General features: G+C 36.1%; 1 protein-coding gene across 1 annotated transcript in view; it reads right to left on the reverse strand.

Moving 5' to 3' along the window:
- Mei4 (meiotic double-stranded break formation protein 4) overlaps positions 1 to 20,940 on the reverse strand; it is a 135,747-nt gene that overhangs the window by 41,276 nt on the left and 73,531 nt on the right. Inside the window, exon 3 of the mRNA XM_052189310.1 lies at positions 13,057 to 13,188. Within this exon, the coding sequence (XP_052045270.1) occupies positions 13,057 to 13,188 (132 nt within the window). The remainder of the gene's footprint in view (positions 1 to 13,056; positions 13,189 to 20,940) is intronic.

Here is a 20,940-nt window from a genome sequence, read left to right on the forward strand (position 1 = left end):
TATAGAACTTAGAGAAAGCTTCCCAGAAAGCATTATGTTTTAATTTCATCAGAAAATTATTCAGAGCAAACATTATTCACTACCAACAACAAAACACAAACCAGAAAAAGGTAGGCTGAGATATATTAAAAATTTTTATTACATTGGAATGACTCTGATGATTTCTTTTTAGTTACTGCTAAACCTTAGCACAAGAGCCATTAAATCTATAGCAATATATCCTCACACTTATGGAGAAAGGAAGAATTAATCATATTTAATTTGCATTTTAGTGCCAGGGTTGCCAAATACAGGGAAAATAATTAGCATTATTTTCTGTAGTTACTGAAAGCATCTCTTGAATTAATTATCATCTAAAGTATAGGATTATTCTGACTGACTATGCACCTGCTTTTCCCACCCCAAGTGTTCTATACATAATGATTCATGCTCCACTTCAGAATGCTCAAAGCGAGCTCTCCTCATTATTTTATTTAAGTGCATTTTTCTATTTTTTATTAACTCACCAAAATAAATAATAAACCTTTGTTCCCTTACTCCTTTCAGTTCCTAACAAAAGTAACACATCCTTATGAATGATTACACGCATGTCTTAAGGATTTTCCTTAAGAATGGCTTCTGCCACAGTCAGTCCTCCAGTTTCTCAATGCAGAAGCACAAAGAGAAGCTCTAAGCCAGGGGCTTAAACTATTAAACTTGATGGAGAATTAGAATCCACAGATTAAAACCTCTGCTGAATTCTACAAACAGTTAGGGTAGAGACCTAGGCTCATAGATACTGTATATATCACAAGACGTAGAAAAACTCAGGAAACTGCCAAACTCAACATATTGGCTTGAGTGTTTCAGGAATCCATCAGAGCACTATAGTCTGTGGTGCATGATTCTACATGCATGTAAGTAAAAAAAGGACTGAACATAAGAATAGAAATGGCATTTAACTGATACCTAAGTGGAAAGCCATTAAGAATAGGAACAACTTACATAGCTATCCACTGACAAACCATAGTCAACTCTAATGATGGTGACTCATTAGAGTATAATTGAAGAAAAGCAAATTACATATACATAAATGAATAACCAAATATAAACAGACCTTCCGAGAAACATAAAGTAGCCAAGAAAAGGAATAGTATCTTAAGTATTACGGGAAATACAAGACTGAAAGTGACTTATGAGAGAGAAGCCTTAAGGACAAACACAGACGAGAGTTCAATCTTCATGATGGTGATGTAAAAGAACACATACCCTGCAGAAAAATTGATTAAAATGTAAAAAGTCACGGAGAATTGCAAAAGACATGCGTGTAATTAAAGAAAATTAGCATGTAGTGAAATCAGGAAATACTACATAAAATTCCAAATGGAAAATAAAAATGTACACCAATGATAAAAAAAAAAATACGTAAGGCCAAGTATTAAAGTAATCGAGTAAATGATGAAGAGATACCTTGCAAAAAGACAAATCAGAGTGATGAAGGACTATCGCAAATGTAAATGATAAGTGCTATAAGCCATAAAGCTTCATCCCGGGCATACAGGGATGATTTAACATGTGAAAATCTATCGATGTAATCCACCATAGAAAAAACTGAAACAAACAAAAAAAGCACATGATCATCTCATGAGATGCTGAAATGGCCTTTGACAGTATTCACTACTCCTTCATTAAAGGAGTCTTAGAGAAATCAGAAATACAAGGTGCATACCTAAACATAATTAAAGCAATACACAGCAAGCCAATGGCCAACATCAAACTAAATTGAGAGAAATTTAATGCAATTCCACTAAAATCAGGGACAAGAGAAGACTGGCCACTCTCCCCATATCTATTCAATATAGGACTTAATGTTCTAGCTAGAACAATTAACCAACAAAAGGAGATCAAGGGGATACAAATTGGAAAGGAAGAAGTCAAGTATCACTATTAATAGGTGACAGGATGGCACACTTAAGTGACCCCAAAAAATGCTACCAGAGAACTCCTACAGCTGATAAACACCTTCAGCAAAGTGGCTGGATATAAAACTTTAAATATAACTTTAAAATAAATCAATAGACCTCCTTTATACAAATGATAAATTGGCTGAAAAAGAAATTAGGAAAGCAACACTCTTCACAATAGCCATAAATAATATAAAATATCATGGTGTGACTCTTTAAGGAAAGAAATTGAAAAAGATATTGGAAGATGAAAAGATCTCCCATATTCATGGATCAGTAGGATTAACAATAAAATTATCTTATCAAAAACAATTTACAGATTCAATGCAATCCCCACTCAAATTTCAACACCATTCTTTTCGGACCTTGAAAAATCAGTACTCAAATTCATTCAAATTCATGAAGGTTTTTTAATTCAAATGATGGGAATTTTAAAAGTATATTCCCAAATGAAAAAAAATTAAGGATGCTAAATTAATAATGCATTAAAGCCAACAAAATTCTTAATACAAAGTTGTAAACAATGAAGTCATGTATACAAAAACAACAAAGACTCAGCAGCATATACTTATATACATACAAATATATGTGTATATATATTATGTAACCATAATAATCAAGAAAAAAGTGGCTACCAATTAGGTAGTGGGAGGTGACTTGTCAAGCATTCTTAACCTTGCATATTTGTGAAGTCCTACCAATAGACCAGTTAATATGCAATGTTAATTCTTGTCACCATGGAAATACTTCCAGGAGTAGCAACAGCAGTTTCCAACACAGGGAACCTGGCTGTAGACAAGCAAACATGGACAGCAGACCTAACCAGGGTAAAGATTAATGTATGACCAGAAGGGTGGCCAGCAATCCTGAATGTGAATGATCTCTTCTGTACCATTGTCTGCAATTAATCTCAAGGCTATGAGTGCAGACTTCCATGGTGGACTTCAGTCCTCTGACCATCACACATGCACTATAGGACTTACGTGCCTACAAACACACACACACACACACACACACACACACACACCACACAAACACTCTCACACTTTCTTTTGTCTAACTGCTAAAGAACATTATAAATGGATATGATAAGATAAACCAAGAAGTTATATAATTGCTATTTGCTAATGAGACTATTCTAGGATTTCAGGACTCTACACACTACCAGAGACTTTTAATACTAATAAATATTTTCAGGAAGCTACACACAGACATAAGTAGGTTTATACATAGGAATAATGAACAGCAAGAGAGAGGAATTGAAGAAAATATTCCATTTTCCACTAGTTTCAATAACAGTAAGCAAGCAGGAATAAACCTAACTAAGGCAGTAAAGGATCTTCATAATGAAATCTCTGAGATGCAGAAGCAAAGAAACAAACAAGGCACCAGAAGATCAAAATTACACCCATGCAGCTGGACTGGCAGAACCAATATTGTGAAATGCTGTTATTGAAATAGCTATAGATTCAAAGCAGCCTCAACCGAAATCCAATAATATTGTTAACAGAAATAGAAAAACATTCTAAACACATAATACCCCATATATTGAAAAAATCCTAAACATAACAATGTCTGCCTTTCATGTTTACCACAGAGAGTAACAAAGGTCACAGACATCAGAAGAATGAAACACAGTAGAGAACTGAAGTATAAATCTACGTTGCTAAGGTGCTGCAATTGTTGACAAAGGTATCAAAGCATGGACTGGAAAAAAAGGTTCTAATAAATGGTGCTGAGAGAGATTAGAAATATTATTTGTACAAAATATATTCATATTTCTCATGTGTGTGTATCCACCATTAGAACAAACTATAGACTACTAAAGACATAAAACACAGTTTTGTTTTGTTTTTATGTATGTCATTTTTACTTAACATGCAAGTAATCCATTTTCATTATGTCGCCTTCAGCTGTGATGTACTCTACTGAACCTCTCCCACTATTCTTACCTGTCTTCCTCTACCCCATACCTTCCTTCCTTCCTTCCTTCCTTCCTTCCTTCCTTCCTTCCTTCCTCCCTCCCTTTTCTTTCTTTTCTTTCTTTTCTTTCTTTCCTTCCTTCCTTCCTTCCTTCCTTCCTTCCTTCCTTCCTTCCTTCCTTCCTTCCTTCCTTCCTTCCTTCTTCTTCTTTCTTTCTTTCTTTCTTTCTTTCTTTCTTTCTTTCTTTCTTTCTTTCTTTCTTTCTTTCTTTCTTTCTTTCTTTCTTTCTTTCTTTCTCTCAGCTCATACCCAGCTTTGGTCTTACACACACACACACTTCTTTTTTCTTTTTTTTTTTAAATTAGGTATATTCTTTATTTACATTTCAAATGTTGTCCCCTTTCCTGATCCCCCCTCCACTGTAAATCTCATAAACCCTCTCCTCTTCCCCAATAAACCCACCCCTGCTTCCCTGTCCTAGTATTCCTCTATACTTCGGCATCATGAAATTCTTAGACAAATGGGTGGAACTGGAGAATATCATCCTGAGTGTGGTAACCCAATCACGTAAGAACACTCATGGTATGCACTCACTGATAACTTTATCCCCTGTACCTGTCTAATGTCAGTAAGTCCTCTTTCTACTTTTCATATCACGTGTACTAAACCTCCAACCCTTAAAATGTTTTGTGTCCTGTCATTGTCTGCTTTATAACTTCATGACCTTTATCTACACACACATTCACATACATACATATGTACATACATACATTTCATTCTGCTTTTTTGCTAAATAAAATTCTACCATATTTTTGTAGCACATTTTCATTTTTAAAACACACTCACACACATATATTATTTTATGAGTATAACAAGTTTTTGTGCTGTATTGTGCATAGGCAGCATGTGTGTGACTGACATTGAAGTTTAGTAGAGAGTGATGGGTCCAATGTAACTGAAAGTACAAGTACAAGTACATTGTAACAAGGGTTCTGGGAACCAAAGAAGACCATCTGAAAAGCAGCAAGTCCTTTTAATCACTCAGCCACCACTTCAACCCCTATGCCACATCTTCGTAATCTATGCATCTCATGGTGGACATTTTGGCTGGTTCCATTTTTCTGCCATTGTGAAAAGTACAGTGACAAACCTGGATATGTATTCCTGGTGTGTCATATAACATCGTTCAGTTATATGGCTAGTAGGAGGTAAGTCTGGTTATTATGGAAGGCCTACTTTTTGTTTCCTGAGAAGCACTGTACTTATTAGCATAGAGTTTGCATCAGTGTTAGCTTTAATATGTTCTTGGCAATTAGGCACCTTACAACCATAGCGCCCACATACCCCAAACTGTTTACATTTTATTTGATATTTACATTATATCTACATAAACCTAATAATTTTGTACTCTACATTTTACAACACATATGAAAAGCAGTTTGATCTATTAGATTTCTAATAGTTGCTGTGGAAAAAGTATCTGAGAAACTCTATGTTAAGGAGTTAGATTTATTTTACCACATGATTTCAGACTTTTCTGTTAATGACTTTGGTGGTAGGGAAGAAAGTCACAGAAGGAAATACTAAGTGGAGTAAGCTTGCATTTCTCATGGTTTAGGGAAACAAAAAGCAAGGTGATCCTTCTAACACAATTCCTGCCTTGTGCCCATTGAATCTGTCTTAGCTTGCTTTCTATTGCTGTGATAAATCACGGCCAAAGGCAGCTTGGGGAAGAACGGGTTTATTTAGCTTACAAATCCTGATCACATACCATCATGGAGGGGAATCAGACAGAAATCAAGACAGGCACTAGGAGGCAAGAACTCCTGGAACTTTAGATACCATAGAGGGGTGGCTGTGCTGCTTTGTGGCTCACTGTAGCAATGTTGATATGGGAGTGGGCCTACCCACATCGATGAGAAAATGCCTCCATGGGCAGACCAAGATTAAATTCCATCCTTCCTTAAGCCTCTAGCTTCTGTCATGATAATAAAAGACTACCAGAAAAAATTACAAAATTACAACCAGATTAATATATTTATCAGAATAGAGCCCTAAAAAGTCAATCACTTTCCAAGGCTCAATTTCTCAATACTATCCCAGTTGAGAATATTTAACATCTGTAGGCTTTTGAAAGACCTGTAAGAAGCAAACCATAACCTATCCCACCTTAGTCATCAGATACCAAACACTTCTTTTGTTCTTCCTTCATCTCTTCCATTGAAAAAAAGCGTCATTCTACAGCAGATGGATATCATCAGAGAAATCCAGAATCTATAGCTGCTCAACAGACACACACACACACACACACACATACACACATACACACACTCCATGTAAATAATAATAATAATAATAATAATAATAGTAAAATACGTGAAGGTCATGAATTTGAGAAGTAGTAGGGCACAGAGGAGTTGGAGTGGGGTACGTTGGAGATGATATACATACAATATTCACATATAAAACTGTAAAAACTGTAAAAGTAAAATAATCTAGTCTGCAAGCAATGAACACTCCAGAGAAGTTTTTACTCTATCAATCACTAAACACATAAATGTTTTGTCAAGAAACAGTTTTAAGCAAGCTTTCAGAAAATACAGAGATTTTTATGTTAATTCTGACTTTTAGGAAATCTCGATCCTTGCTATATCCACACGTAATGACTGTTTACAGAAGGAAATGCTCTGGTGGGAAATGCACACGTGTGATAAATCAGGACTCATTATCAGAAATTAGTCCTCTAAGTTACTTTTAAATAAAACATAATAAAAACCAGAAGAGCCTAGTCTTTAGTTTTCCTACTGGAGGATGTTTATAAAAACTCCATTCTCAGTGATGTATTGACTGACTTCTGCTTAAGCCGAGGATCTTAGACCTGCAATATCATTAAAAGATGAATAATTTTGGAAGAATATAGTAGTTTCTCTTTCTGTAATAGGCAAGCTATTTCTCATATTTATGTCTATGATTACTTTTTCTCGGTGTCTCATATTAAAAATACTTATTCTGTTGGTATAAGTTACCCTGATGTAGAAAGTTAGTTTTATATCAGGAAGATGCATGTGTAAGCATGCCACATTTAGAATAAATATTGCACATCTACTTTTATTAAGAATTGTTTAGTTCTTATTTTAATTAACAAGCAAACAGGTATCTAAAAGGTATAAACAATCTAGCTTTCTTTCATAGTATGCTTTTATTCTAAAGTTTAAAGCTGTCATCATGTAGAAATTTCATCAACTTCATAAACACTGGGTTTCTGAACTATTTGAGTACAAATATGCTACTCAGAATTTAGATCTCACCCATCCTTATCAATGTTCGAAATGTACTTTTCACTTTAATAGTTTGGCTATTGTTCCCACAAACATACTGACTAGACAGCAGTAGGAACTGCATCTAAAGAGAAAGATATTGGTGTAAAAATGCAATTAAACTTGGAGTTTCATCTTCAGACAGCACACATCTGATATGCAAGAAGATTTTTCTCTTCAAAATAAAATATAATGAAAAAGTCATAGGTGTTCACTCATAAAATATGCAAATTAAAACATTATAATTTTTCTGGTGTATTAATTCAGATTCTATATTTAGAAAAATGATCATTTTAAAGTATGTGTATTTTGGAAGAGAGTCAATGATTTTGTACTTATAATTTTGCAGCTGAGTATTTCTCTTCCTTGGATATTTCAACCTCCCTTTTAACTTGATATAATTCTTTCAAAATCTATGAACAAAGGGATAAGAGCCCATCAAGGATGCATGGTAATAAGCAACAGGCAGGATCATGTAGCTGAGAACTCACATCATCAAATGGATGCACAAAGCAGAGCACAAACTACAAGTGGTGAGGTTTTAAATTCCCAATCACACCCCCAGTGACATACTTCCTCCAGCAAGGGCACACTACCTAGGCCTCCCAAAACACCACCACCAACTGGGGACTGTCCCTTCCCCCACAGCATTTAGCTCGACTTCTCAGCCCATCCTATTCAAGCTGTGACATTCCTGGCCGGCAGCCCCCACCCTTACCCTGGTGTTATCTCCGGCCCTTGTTCTGTTGGGAACAATACAGCCGCTTTCACCTTAACAACCAAGGCTGCCTCAGGGCAGTCTCACCTGGAGACCAGCAGAAAACCTGCTGACTGGAAGCAGGCAACCCGCTGAGAAGAAGATCCAAGGAATTCACGGCCATTTGGGGGGCAGGGTGGTTTTCTAAAGACTATATATATTGGCTAAATAATAGTAAAGTCAGTCTCTATCGGCAACTGTCGTCTTGACTCATTTCTCTTTCGTCCCCTTCCCATTTATCCCCAGAATTCTCTTCCAGGTATCCAGTTCACATGTGGCCACAGGCGGCTACAGGGGACTAAACTTGTTCTAATACTGGAGCCTATAGGGGATATTTATCATCCAAATCATCCATGATTAATATTTTAAAATGTAAACACATATATTGAATTGTGAGTCCAATTGGTTTAAGAGAATGCTTAGCTTTCTAGGAAACTCTTTGTCTTTGTTACAGTCCCCTTCAAAATGTAGGAATTCAGGTTGATACCCACCTTTACATATATAGGAATGTGAGTCTTTTTTCCAACTTAGCAATTCAATCCAGTGCCATCTTCTTGTTGTTGTGAATTATGCATGTCTTTCTGATCAGTAGTACATCAACTTTTATAAAGGGGCTGTTCAAATATGTTCCCCAGCATCATACTGATCATTGTCCCAATCCTTCCCAATGAAATTGCCTTAAAGTAAGTATGAAATCAATTGGCCATATGTAAAAGGAGTTATTTACAGATGGTTACATTAGAAAACAAGTTTGAATTTTCTATCTTCATGGTCACGTTGATTTAAAACAATGATAGGTTGGCCCATATTATTCCAAGTACAGCGGCCTGACTTGCTAAATATAAATGATTATATATATGCACGCAATAAGAAGTAAGAACTAGTGAAAAAAAGAGGCCATGAATGGACCGGGTAAGGGTATATAGGAGGGCGTGGAAAGTGGATATGGATGGGACTAATGTTGTAGTTATATTATCTAACAAAAATTAATAAAGAATGTTCCATGAACCAAGCACTGGGAAGTAAGCATTTACTTTTTTATAATAAGGAATAGTAACTAATTTTTCGCAGATGAATTATAACATATACAAAAGTATTTTTCTACTTTAGTACTTTTTAATCATAAATGCAAAATTTTACCAACTGCCTTTTCTACATATTCTAAAAATATTGCACTAGTTATACCTTTTCTTAAATATGGTGATCATGTTGTTTTTGTATGTGAAAACAATGTCTTATTCATTGGTCAAATTCTACTTAAATATGTGGTATTACATCATACGTTGTTTGATTCCATTTTCTAATATTTAGTTCAGCTTTTCTTCTATGCTCATAGGAGGTGTCAGTATGAAGCTCAGCTATGTGCTGTTAGTGTCTTGCTTTAATAGATAGCAGTGGCCCTCTAAATGGAGTTTAGAAGCTTCTTATCTTCTAGAGCAGTGTTCTCAATGTTCTTTATGCAGTGACAATTTAATACAGTTCCTCATATTGTGGTAACCTCCAACCATAAAATTACTTTGTGGCTACTTCATAACTGTAATTTTGCTACTGTTATGCATCATAATGCAGATATCTGAAATGCAACCTCCCATGAGGTCACAATCCCCAGGTTGAGAACTGCTCTTCTAGAGTTTTTGTAGGAGTATTATCATTTGATCCTGAACTTTTACTTGTGAAATGGATTATAATTGTATTGCAACTGATCTAGTTAGCAGGAGGTAACTTCACCTTCTACTTCTTCAGTTCACCTTGGAAACTGGCAATTAAGGAACACATGTGTAACCAACATTTCTAAGCTTCCTGATAAGAATTTCTTTAATCTTTATATTTACTTAAAATTTTTACAGCTTTATTTATATTGTTTTCAATTTATTTTTGAAATCTATTTTATTATTACTATTCTCATTATCTTTAAGATATTTAACAGATGTCTGATTTACACTTATAAACTATAATAACACATTCATAATAAATGTTATTAAATAACAATGACATTATTTTCTGCCATTTTTTTCATTTTATTTTATGTATATGGGCATTCTGTTTGAATGTCTTTGTACCACATGAACAGTGCTCCCTGAAGCCAGACAGGATGTTGAATGATATAGGATTTGCTGCCTGATGTCAGCTGCTTTGTGGGTACTAGGGATTGAACCAGGGTTCCCTGGGAGAACATATGGTGCTTTTGTCACCTACCCATCTTTCCAGCCCCAGGTTAATTTTATTTCTACTAATTTTCCCCTAAAGGTTATGGATTATACATCCTTGTTTGTTTGTTTGTTTTACATATCTAGAGAGAAAATTTTAATGATATGTTACCAACTTTGCTTTTCCACTGTGGGCTCTGGCAGACAGTATCCAATTGTGAATCATTGAAGACCTTTGCAAATATTGTCCTAAATTTCCATCTACCTACATTTATGGTGCTTTAGATCATCTTATCTTCATTATATACAAACTCCATTTCTGCCCACACACAAGCATTTTTTCCATGGTAGCCTAATTCTTTTCAGTGATATTTCCATATCTCTTAATTGGGTAATATTTTGTTTTTGGTTAAATTAAATCTCTTCACATTAACTCTTCTTGGGCATCTGTTGGTATACCCAATATACTGAGAGCTGGGAATAAATGGCTTTGGCATCCAATCTTCACCTGTGTACCTTTGCCTACCCTCTTCAACTGTGTATATTACAGCTCATTGTCTAAGAGTATGGCACTGACTCTCTGGTTCTTAGATGTCATGGACACTGTGAACTGTTTGTTTATCACTCATTGTTTTCTCCTCTTTTCCGAGTTGAAAATAAGTTAAGGATGCATATAATTTTATCTTTATTTTTCCTTACTTATAAGTCCTGGATGTGTTGCTGGTTGTATTAAAAAAAAAAAAAACTGTTCAGTTGAAAGTAAGTGATAAAGGAAATTAGACCTTATCCAGTGCTCACCTGGTCTGTTCCATTGTGCTGAGCCCGAACTCTCAGAACCCCAAAGAAGAACAAACACCAATCAATCTGGCACCCAGATTCATGGTCACAATGGCAACAAATACGCCATTGGTAACCCAATTCTGTTGTGTGGTAATGGCTTAATTCAAGGACGCACAGCCCACACACTCATTCTTCAGCCAGCTCCCAAATTCCACAGCTGCTCATTAATCCACTTGTTTAAATTGGCGGCACGACGTTCTGCCATTTGCTGCTAGAAAATGCTGACTTAAAGTTTCCCTGTCTTTAATCAATACTAATATTTGGAAGGGTTGTCAAAACAATTGATTAGGAGAGCTCAAGTGAAGCCTTTTATACAGATGCCTACAAAGAATTAGTTGTTTGCTGCCTTAGAGTTGTGCTTTTTTTCTTCTTCTTCTACTGTTCAAATGCACTATTTTTCCCTTCCAGCCTCCTCTCCTGCCTTCATATGTGTTTTAAACAGCATGTATTTATGTGTGCCAAGCGCAAGCTGATATCCCTGCAGGCCAGCAGAGGCGATTGAATCCTCTGGAACTGGAATTACAGGGAGCTGTGATGGGTACTTGAACCTGGATCCACTGCTAGAACAGTAAGTGCTCTTAATGACTACCCAATCTCTCTAACCCCCTTATTATTTTAAAGCACCATGACAGAGCACCTGCGTTTAAAAGGTGACATTTGCAGATGTCATTCTGCACCCATGGTCAAGTGTCTTATTGATGTTAAGGCTGTGTTTCTTTATCTATGAACTGGATGAGAACTATATGTATTTCATGATGCTGTGTCAAAATCAAATTAAACTACATAGATAAAATTCTGACTTCTCAAGTTGTTCTTATGTTCTAAGCAAATGATTCAATTCAATTAAACTTACTTCCAACATTGTTTCCTGTTCAGTGTCAAACCTGTATTGTTTCCTCAGAACAGCTCTCATTATACAACTTAGTTCCTCTGCGTTCTGCTAGCCTCTCCTGATTTCATCCAAATATAAATATAAATATAAGTATATGGTTATGTACACACACACACACACACACACACACACACACACACACATATAAAACTTGTTTCTTTGACAGGAAGTACTTTGGGCTTATATACTATTATGGCCACTTCTCTGACCTTAGAATTCTTACAAACCCACCATGCATTTACGTCAACATTTTGTCCTTTTACAGTAGTCAGCTTGATGCATTTCTCCTTTAGATCTGTGACATTGGCTTTACAAACATATCTTAGAATCGCTTGAACATTTGCTGACTTGAAGATATACCATGTTATCTATGGAACAAGACTAGAATAATAGTTTTAAGTTCATTCTATTAAATGTAAAGACGTTAGAGGTAAATACTTAGTTAAAAGCACTTTCAAACCCCATGTTTGTATTATTAAATTTCTTTTACTTGAACCTAAATATGTCAACTTATCTCCTATTTCCTTTTAAATCAACAACAGAGATGGTAAGAATAATAAAGGAACTATAAGATATGCACACTTAACAATTAATTATCAACATCAAAATCTGGGGATGCTGTCCAAGCTGACATGTGAAACTCTGTTTGGCTGAAAGGCTGGGGGCAATGGTGCTAAAACCTACGCTGATGGCGGAATTACTAGGCAGGTTTCCACATATTGATGCCTAGGAGCTCATTTCAGAGACCTCCATTTCATTGGTTGTGTATACGTTGGTAACTGGATATTTAAATTTTAAATTCAACTGAAAAACTCTCTTAGGCGAAGGTGTTGAAGAACCATTCTCTATTTAAGATCTTCTTGTATCCACCTCCTCCCCTCCACTATTTGACTTTATATCACCACTAGAGATATTTAAGACTATTCAACTAAACATTCCTTTGCTAAAAACAACAGAAAATCTAGTACAGGGGTGACAGCAAGTAGGACAAGGTAGGTTTACTTATATAAAAAAGAAAGAACAACCAACCAACCATGCAGACACCCTCCTGGCTGATGTACCTTTCTATAATTTCACTAGCTGGAATATTCACATATATTAGAGATAATGTAACACAGGTGAACTAGTGAAATAGTATCAAATCAATATGGGAAGAAAAAACAATAAAGCACAAAGCCAGCAGCTTATAGCTGTATTAAGCACAATTTAATGAGCTACAGTTTCCAGTTACCTGAACCTGATTGATGGCTCCCAGGTAGTCCACAAAGCTGTTTACTTCTGATAGTAGCAGCGATACAACAGACTTCCTCATCAAGCTGCAACTTCCTAGGGTGACTAGGCTCTGAGAGACATAATGCTGCACCTGGAACTGCAAAGGAAACGGAGTGAGATTCTATTCCCATGACATCAGTGTATTTAATGGACGGCATCTAGTGTTTTTATTGTTAAGAGGAGTACAAGATATTAGAATACTTTGGGATTAATACTGAGAAAAGCTGTGAAAAAGTAACTTAGTATAGGTGCTATGATTTTATGTATTTGTCAAAAGTTTTAAATGGATGGCAGAGTGCTAAAATGCAGGAAGTTGAACTGTCATAGAGTTTAGAATAGATGAGAGACTACATACAAAGTGAATAAGAAAGAAATAATAAAACAAACTTTTAAGACCTCACTTGACAGTAGACAGATAGATAAGCAAGTAGACTTAAAAGATGATGGGTGAACTTTGAAGGCCATGGAACTTAGGGTCTCACTTCCTCAGTGGGGAGGAGGGCAGGGCACTTTCCTATTTGCCATGAGTCAAGCTTTATAGTTATGAGGAAAATACAGAACAGTTTGAGTTACTCTTTGATAATCCTTTTAATTATTTCAATTATCTATCTATCTATCTATCTATCACCTACTTATTTATTATATCCCTACCTATTATCTATCTATCTATATATCTATTGATCTTCTATATATCCATCTATTAATGAACCTATCTACCTACCATCTATTTATTAATTATGTGTGTACATACATGTACATGCTTGTGTGGCTATGTGCATGTCTGTATAAAAGTGCAAGAAGGTACAAGCATAGGTTAGTGGAAGACTTGAAAGAGTTGGTTCTCTCTTTGCACATGTAGATCCCAGGGATCAAACTCATGTCATCTGTCTTACTGGAAATCCACAAAACCATCCAGCCAAGCCACCATTAGGAAAAATGCAAATGCCAATAGGATACTATGCATCATATCTCTGCTATCAGGAATAAAGTCATATGATCCAAAGTATGATATGTAAAACTCATGAACAGGATTTCATATAATATGACCTTTAAAGCTGTTGAGAAAAGGGCTTTAAAAAAGCAATGGTCAGATACATTCCCTGCTGTCCATAAGCATACATAGCATGAGGAGACATCAATTTCAGTGCTATATATTCAAGGTGAAACTGTAAAATATTGTTCTGTGTCTTTTAGGATGACCATGTATCTACAGATATATCTCAGGTTGACTTTAATAGTATATATTCTTTTAGGATGTTTACAATGACAATAGTAATGATCAGGTTACAGAGCTAATGAAACCATATACATAATTCTGGAATGTATAACTTATACTTCATAGTAGCCTAAGTTAACTTATTTCTGGAAATAAACTACCATAGGGACACTTATATAACTCCTCGTAATTGTTTATTAACAATGTAACTGGTTAATATTTAGATAGCTCATAAAAATGTAGTGCTACTTTTAAGCTTAATATTTTGCAGAATTTTCATTTTTGTAGATTAAAAAATACACCCTTATTTGAACTTTAAGACATTTTAGATGGTTCTTTCATTTCGACTGAATCTTTAATTGTGTGCATATCTTTTCCCACACTTTAATGACTAAATCTTTTATCATTAAGTTTTGTGGCACAGCTACCACACATGCAAGACAACGGTGATAGGAATTTTAGGTACATTAAGTAAAGCCACAAAAATGCTTAGTATATTGTCAGATACCTAATAAGGTTCTCCAGAAGTAGCACAATGCTATAATTCATAACAATAATATAAAAAGTGTTGCTGGTCATATGATATGAATTTAAATTATTAGCCTCTGAAAAGCTAAGTGATATGAGTAAACTTTTATGGAATAATGTAATTCTGCTATGTATGATGCTGAGAAAAGAGACCATTTTGAAATAAAGTCAGTACAGCAAAGAGCTACTAGTCTAATTAAATTTCATAAGAAAAAAACTATATAATGCTTACTGCTGTTTACAATGATGTAAATGTTACTTCTAAATGACCTCTATATATCTGTATATATATAAAGTGTTATAGTTATATAGTTTATATAGTTTTATATATAACGTTATATAAAATCAAAGCTTCTTCTCTTTTGATAAACAATGGAACCTTTTGGCGAGACTTGACATAAAGGCAGGTATTATCAACAATGTATTTTAGCTAACTATGAAAGGCCTGGCTCAACATCAAATCAACTTTTTTCTATCAAATCTTTCTTTATTTCAGGTCTCTGAAGAACTAGAAATAGTTTTTTTTCAAATACCTGTGTAGGGGGGCTGAGCTGAGCTGTACTGCTAAGATGAGCTCAGTGAGTCCCTGAGTTAAAGGTGCATTACAGAAGGACACACTAGGAGTAGGTTCTGAGTGCACATTTGGCTGACAAGGATTTGACTCAGCAGTCATTCTAGATCCACCTACTATACAGGTTCTTAATCATCTGATCACTGCACAAGCAGCGGTTTAATTTGTTGTCTCATGGAATAGAAAGTTTTTCCTTAAAACACAATTCCCATGTGTTTTGTTCTGCAAGATCATCTGGAGGATTCGCTGGATACATTGCTGCATTACAGTCTTGGAATATGCACAGTGAAAATTCCTATCACATGCTCAATTAATTGTCTATATGAGCTACATAGAAAATCTAAGAACATCAGAGGAGGGTCAATTTGATCTAAGCAGCTAGGATGACACTGTTATTGTGGAGAGGTAGCATTTCCTGGAAGAGCAAGAGTAGCTTACCACTGATAGGTGCATGGAGATCCTATTATGCAGGCAAAAAGAAGCAATTTGCATTTGTTTGTTAACGAAAGCATATTTTTTTTCCTCTACTGTTTTAATCTGGGTCACTCTGTTGTCTCTTCGCCATTAGTTTACAAGAACTTCAATCTTCAAATTATTCTACAGGACAACATGTTGATGCACTATATTGATGTTATCATGATAGTAAAAAGCAGGTATTTTGAAGGCTATAGAAAAATGTTTTAGGATAGAATGTTCTATATATATCAGTTAAATCTAATTGGTCCAAAGCTTCAATTAGTTTCATTGTGTCCTTGTTTAGTTTCTGTTTTCCTGATCGGTCCATTGAGGAAAGTGCAGTGTTGAAGTCACCCACAATTATTGTGTTAGGTGCAATGTGTGCTTTGAGTTTTAATAAAGTTTCTTTTATGAAAGAGGGTGCCCTTGCATTTGGAGCATAGATGTTCAGGATTGAGAGTTCTTCTTGTTGTATTTTTCCTTTGACCAGCAAGAAGTGTCCCTCAGAGTCTCTTTTGATGACTTTGGGTTGAAAGTCAATTTTATCTGATATTAAAATGGCTACTCCAGCTTGTTTCCTGAGACCATTTGCTTGTAAAATTGTCTTCCAGCCTTTTACTCTAAGGTAGTGTTTGTCTTTGACCCTGAGGTGTGTTTCCTGTAAGCAGCAAAATGTAGGGTCCTGTTTACGTATCCAGTCACTTAGTCTGTGTCTTTTTATTGGGGCATTGAGTCCATTGATGTTAAGAGATATTAAGGAATAGTGATTGTTACTTCCTATCATTTTTGACGTTATTTTTTAAATTTGATTGCTTAACTTCTTTTGGGTTTGATGAAAGGTTACTATCTTGCTTTTTTCAGGGTGAAGTTTCCCTCCTTGTATTGGTGTTGTCCTCCTATTATCCTTTTTAGGGCTGGGTTTGTGGATAGATATTGGGTGAACTTGGTTTTGTCATGAAATATCTTAGTTTCTCCATCTATGGTGATTGAGAGTTTTGCTGGATATAGTAGTTTTGGTTGGCATTTGTGTTCTCTTAGAGTCTGCATGAGATCTGCCCAGGATCTTCTAGCCTTCATAGTCTCAGGTGAAAAGTCTGCTGTGATTTTGATAGGTCTTCCTTTATATGTTACTTGGCCTTTTTCTCTTACTGCCTTTAATATTCTTTCTTTGTTTAGAACATTTGGTGTTTTGATTATTATGTGACGGGAAGTATTTCTGTTCTGGTCCAGTCTGTTTGGAGTTCTGTAGGCTTCTTGTATATTCATGGGCATCTCTCTCTTTAGGTTAGGGAAGTTTTCTTCCATAATTTTATTGAAGATATTTGCTGGCCCTTTAAGTTGTAAATCTTCACTCTCATCTATGCCTATAATCCTTAGGTTTGGTCTTCTCATTGTGTCCTGGATTTCCTGGATATTTTGGGTTACAAGCTTTTTGCATTTTGCATTTTCTTTAACTGTTGAGTCCATGGTTTCTAAGGAATCTTCAGCATCTGAGATTCTTTCTTCTATTTCTTGTATTCTGTTGTTGATATTTGCATCTCTGTCCCCTGATTTCTTCCCAAGGCTTTCTATCTCCAAAGTTGTCTCCTTTTGAGTTTTCTTAGTTGTTTCTACTTCTGTTTTTAGATCCTGGATGGTTTTGCTTAGCTCCTTCACTTGCTTGTTTGTGCTTTCCTGTAATTCTTTAAGAGATTTTTGTGTTTTTTCTTTCATAGAACATTCTATCCTAAAACAAAAGAATATACCTTTTTTTCAGCACCTCATGGTACCTTCTCCAAAATCGACCATATAATTGGTCACAAGACAGACCTCAACAAATATAAGAAGATAGAACTAATCCCATGCCTCCTATCTGATCACTATGGAATAAAAGTGGTCTTCAATAGCAACAGAAACAACAGAAAACCCACATACACGTGGAAATTGAACAATACTCTACTCAATGACACCTTGGTCAAGGAAGAAATAAAGAAAGAAATTAAAGACTTTTTAGAACACAATGAAAATGAAAACACAACATACCCAAATCTATGGGACACAATGAAAGCAGTGCTAAGAGGAAAACTCATAGCCCTGAGTGCCTCCAAAAAGAAAATGGAGAGAGCATACATTACCAACTTAATGACACACCTGAAAGCCCTAGAACAAAAAGAAGCTATTTCACCCAGGAGGAGTAGAAGGCAGGAAATCATCAAACTCAGGGCCGAAATCAATCAAGTAGAAACAAAGAGAACCATACAAAAAATCAACAAAACCAGGAGCTGGTTCTTTGAGAAAATCAACAAGATAGATAAACCCTTAGCCAGACTGACCAAAGGGCACAGAGAAAGTATCCAAATTAACAAACTTAGAAATGAAAAGGGAGACATAACAACGGAAACTGAGGAAATCCAAAAAATCATCAGATCCTACTACAAGAGCCTGTACTCAACACAACTGGAGAATCTGGAGGAAATGGACAATTTCCTTGACAGATACCAAATACCAAAATTAAATCAGGACCAACTAGACCATCTAAACAGTCCCATAAAGCCTAAAGAAATAGAAGGAGTCATAGAAAGTCTTCCAACCAAAAAAAGCACAGGACCAGATGGTTTCAGTGCAGAATTCTACCAGACCTTCAAAGAAGAGTTAACACCAATACTCTTCAAACTATTCCACAAAATAGAAACAGAAGGAACACTACCCAATTCCTTCTATGAAGCCACAATTACACTGATACCAAAGCCACACAAAGATCCAACAAAGAAAGAGAACTTCAGACCAATTTCCCTTATGAACATCGATGCAAAAATACTCAATAAAATTCTTGCCAACCGAATCCAAGAACACATCAAAACGATCATCCACCATGATCAAGTAGGCTTTATCCCAGGAATGCAGGGTTGGTTCAATATACGGAAATCCATCAATACAATCCACTACATAAACAAACTCAAAGAACAAAACCACATGGTCATTTCATTGGATGCTGAAAAAGCATTTGACAAAATTCAGCATCCTTTCATGCTTAAAGTCTTGGAGAGAACAGGAATTCAAGGCCCATACCTAAACATAGTAAAAGCAATATACTGCAAACCGGTAGCCAGCATCAAACTAAACAGAGAGAAACTTGAAGCAATCCCACTGAAATCAGGGACCAGACAAGGCTGCCCCCTTTCTCCTTATCTTTTCAATATTGTACTTGAGGTACTAGCTCGGGCAATTCGACAACATAAGGAGGTCAAAGGGATACAAATTGGAAAGGAGGAAGTCAAACTATCATTATTTGCAGACGACATGATCGTCTACCTAAGTGACCCAAAGAACTCCACTAGAGAGCTCCTACAGCTGATAAACAACTTCAGCAAAGTGGCAGGTTACAAAATCAACTCAAGCAAATCAGTGGCCTTCCTATACTCAAAGGATAAGCAGGCTGAGAAAGAAATTAGGGAAATGACCCCCTTCACAATAGCCACAAACAGTATAAAGTATCTTGGGGTGACTCTTACCAAACATGCGAAAGATCTGTATGACAAGAACTTCAAGACTCTGAAGAAGGAAATGGAAGAAGACCTCAAAAAATGGGAAAACCTCCCATGCTCATGGATCAGTAGAATCAATATAGTTAAAATGGCCATTTTGCCTAAAGCACTATACAGATTCAATGCAATACCCATCAAAATCCCAACTCAATTCTTCACAGAGTTAGAAAGAGCAATTATCAAATTCATCTGGAACAACAAAAAACCCAGGATAGCTAAAACTATTCTCAGCAACAAAAGAAAATCTGGGGGAATCAGTATCCCTGACCTCAAGCAATACTACAGAGCAATAGTGTTAAAAACTGCATGGTATTGGTACAGTGACAGGCAGGAGGATCAATGGAACAGGATTGAAGATCCAGAAATGAACCCACACACCTATGGCCACTTGATCCTCGACAAAGAGGCTGAAAACATCCAATGGAAAAAAGATAGCCTTTTCAACAAATGGTGCTGGTTCAACTGGAGGTCAGCATGCAGAAGAATGCGAATTGATCCATCCTTGTCTCCTTGTACTAAGCTCAAATCCAAATGGATCAAGAACCTCCACATAAAGCCAGACACTCTGAAGCTAATAGAAAAGAAACTGGGGAAGACCCTTGAGGACATCGGTACAGGGAGAAAGTTTCTGAACAGAACACCAATAGCGTATGCTCTAAGAGCAAGAATTGACAAATGGGACCTCATAAGGTTACAGAGTTTCTGTAAGGCAAAGGACACCATCAAGAGGACAGATCGGCAACCAACACATTGGGAAAAGATCTTCACCAATCCTACATCAGATAGAGGTCTAATATCCAATATATATAAAGAACTCAAGAAGTTAGACTCCAGAAAACTGAACAACCCTATTAAAAAATGGGGTACAGAGTTAAACAAAGAATTCTCACCTGAAGAACTTCGGATGGCGGAGAAGCATCTTAAAAAATGCTCAACTTCATTAGTCATTAGGGAAATGCAAATCAAAACAACCGTAAGATTTCATCTTACACCAGTCAGAATGGCTAAGATTAAAAATTCAGGAGACAGCAGGTGTTGGAGAGGGTGCGGAGAAAGAGGAACACTCCTCCACTGCTGGTGGGGTTGCAAATTGGTACAACCACTCTGGAAAGCAGTCTGGCGGTTCCTCGAAAACTGGGCACCTCACTTCCAGAAGATCCTGCTATACCACTCCTGGGCATATACCCAGAGGATTCCCCACCATGTAATAAGGATACATGCTCTACTATGTTCATAGCAGCCCTATTTATAATTGCCAGATGCTGGAAAGAACCCAGGTATCCCTCAACAGAAGAGTGGATACAAAAAATGTGGTATATCTACACAATGGAGTACTATTCAGCCATTAGAAACAATGAATTCATGAAATTCTTAGGCAAATGGATGGAGCTAGAGAACATCATACTAAGTGAGGTAACCCAGACTCAAAAGGTGAATCATGGTATGCACTCACTAATAAGTGGTTATTAACCTAGAAAACTGGAATACCCAAAACATAATCCACACATCAAATGAGATACAAGAAGAAAGCAGGAGTGGTCCCTGGTTCTGGAA

The sequence above is a fragment of the Apodemus sylvaticus genome, chromosome 7, assembly GCF_947179515.1.
Source record: "Apodemus sylvaticus chromosome 7, mApoSyl1.1, whole genome shotgun sequence".
NCBI lineage: Eukaryota > Metazoa > Chordata > Mammalia > Rodentia > Muridae > Apodemus > Apodemus sylvaticus.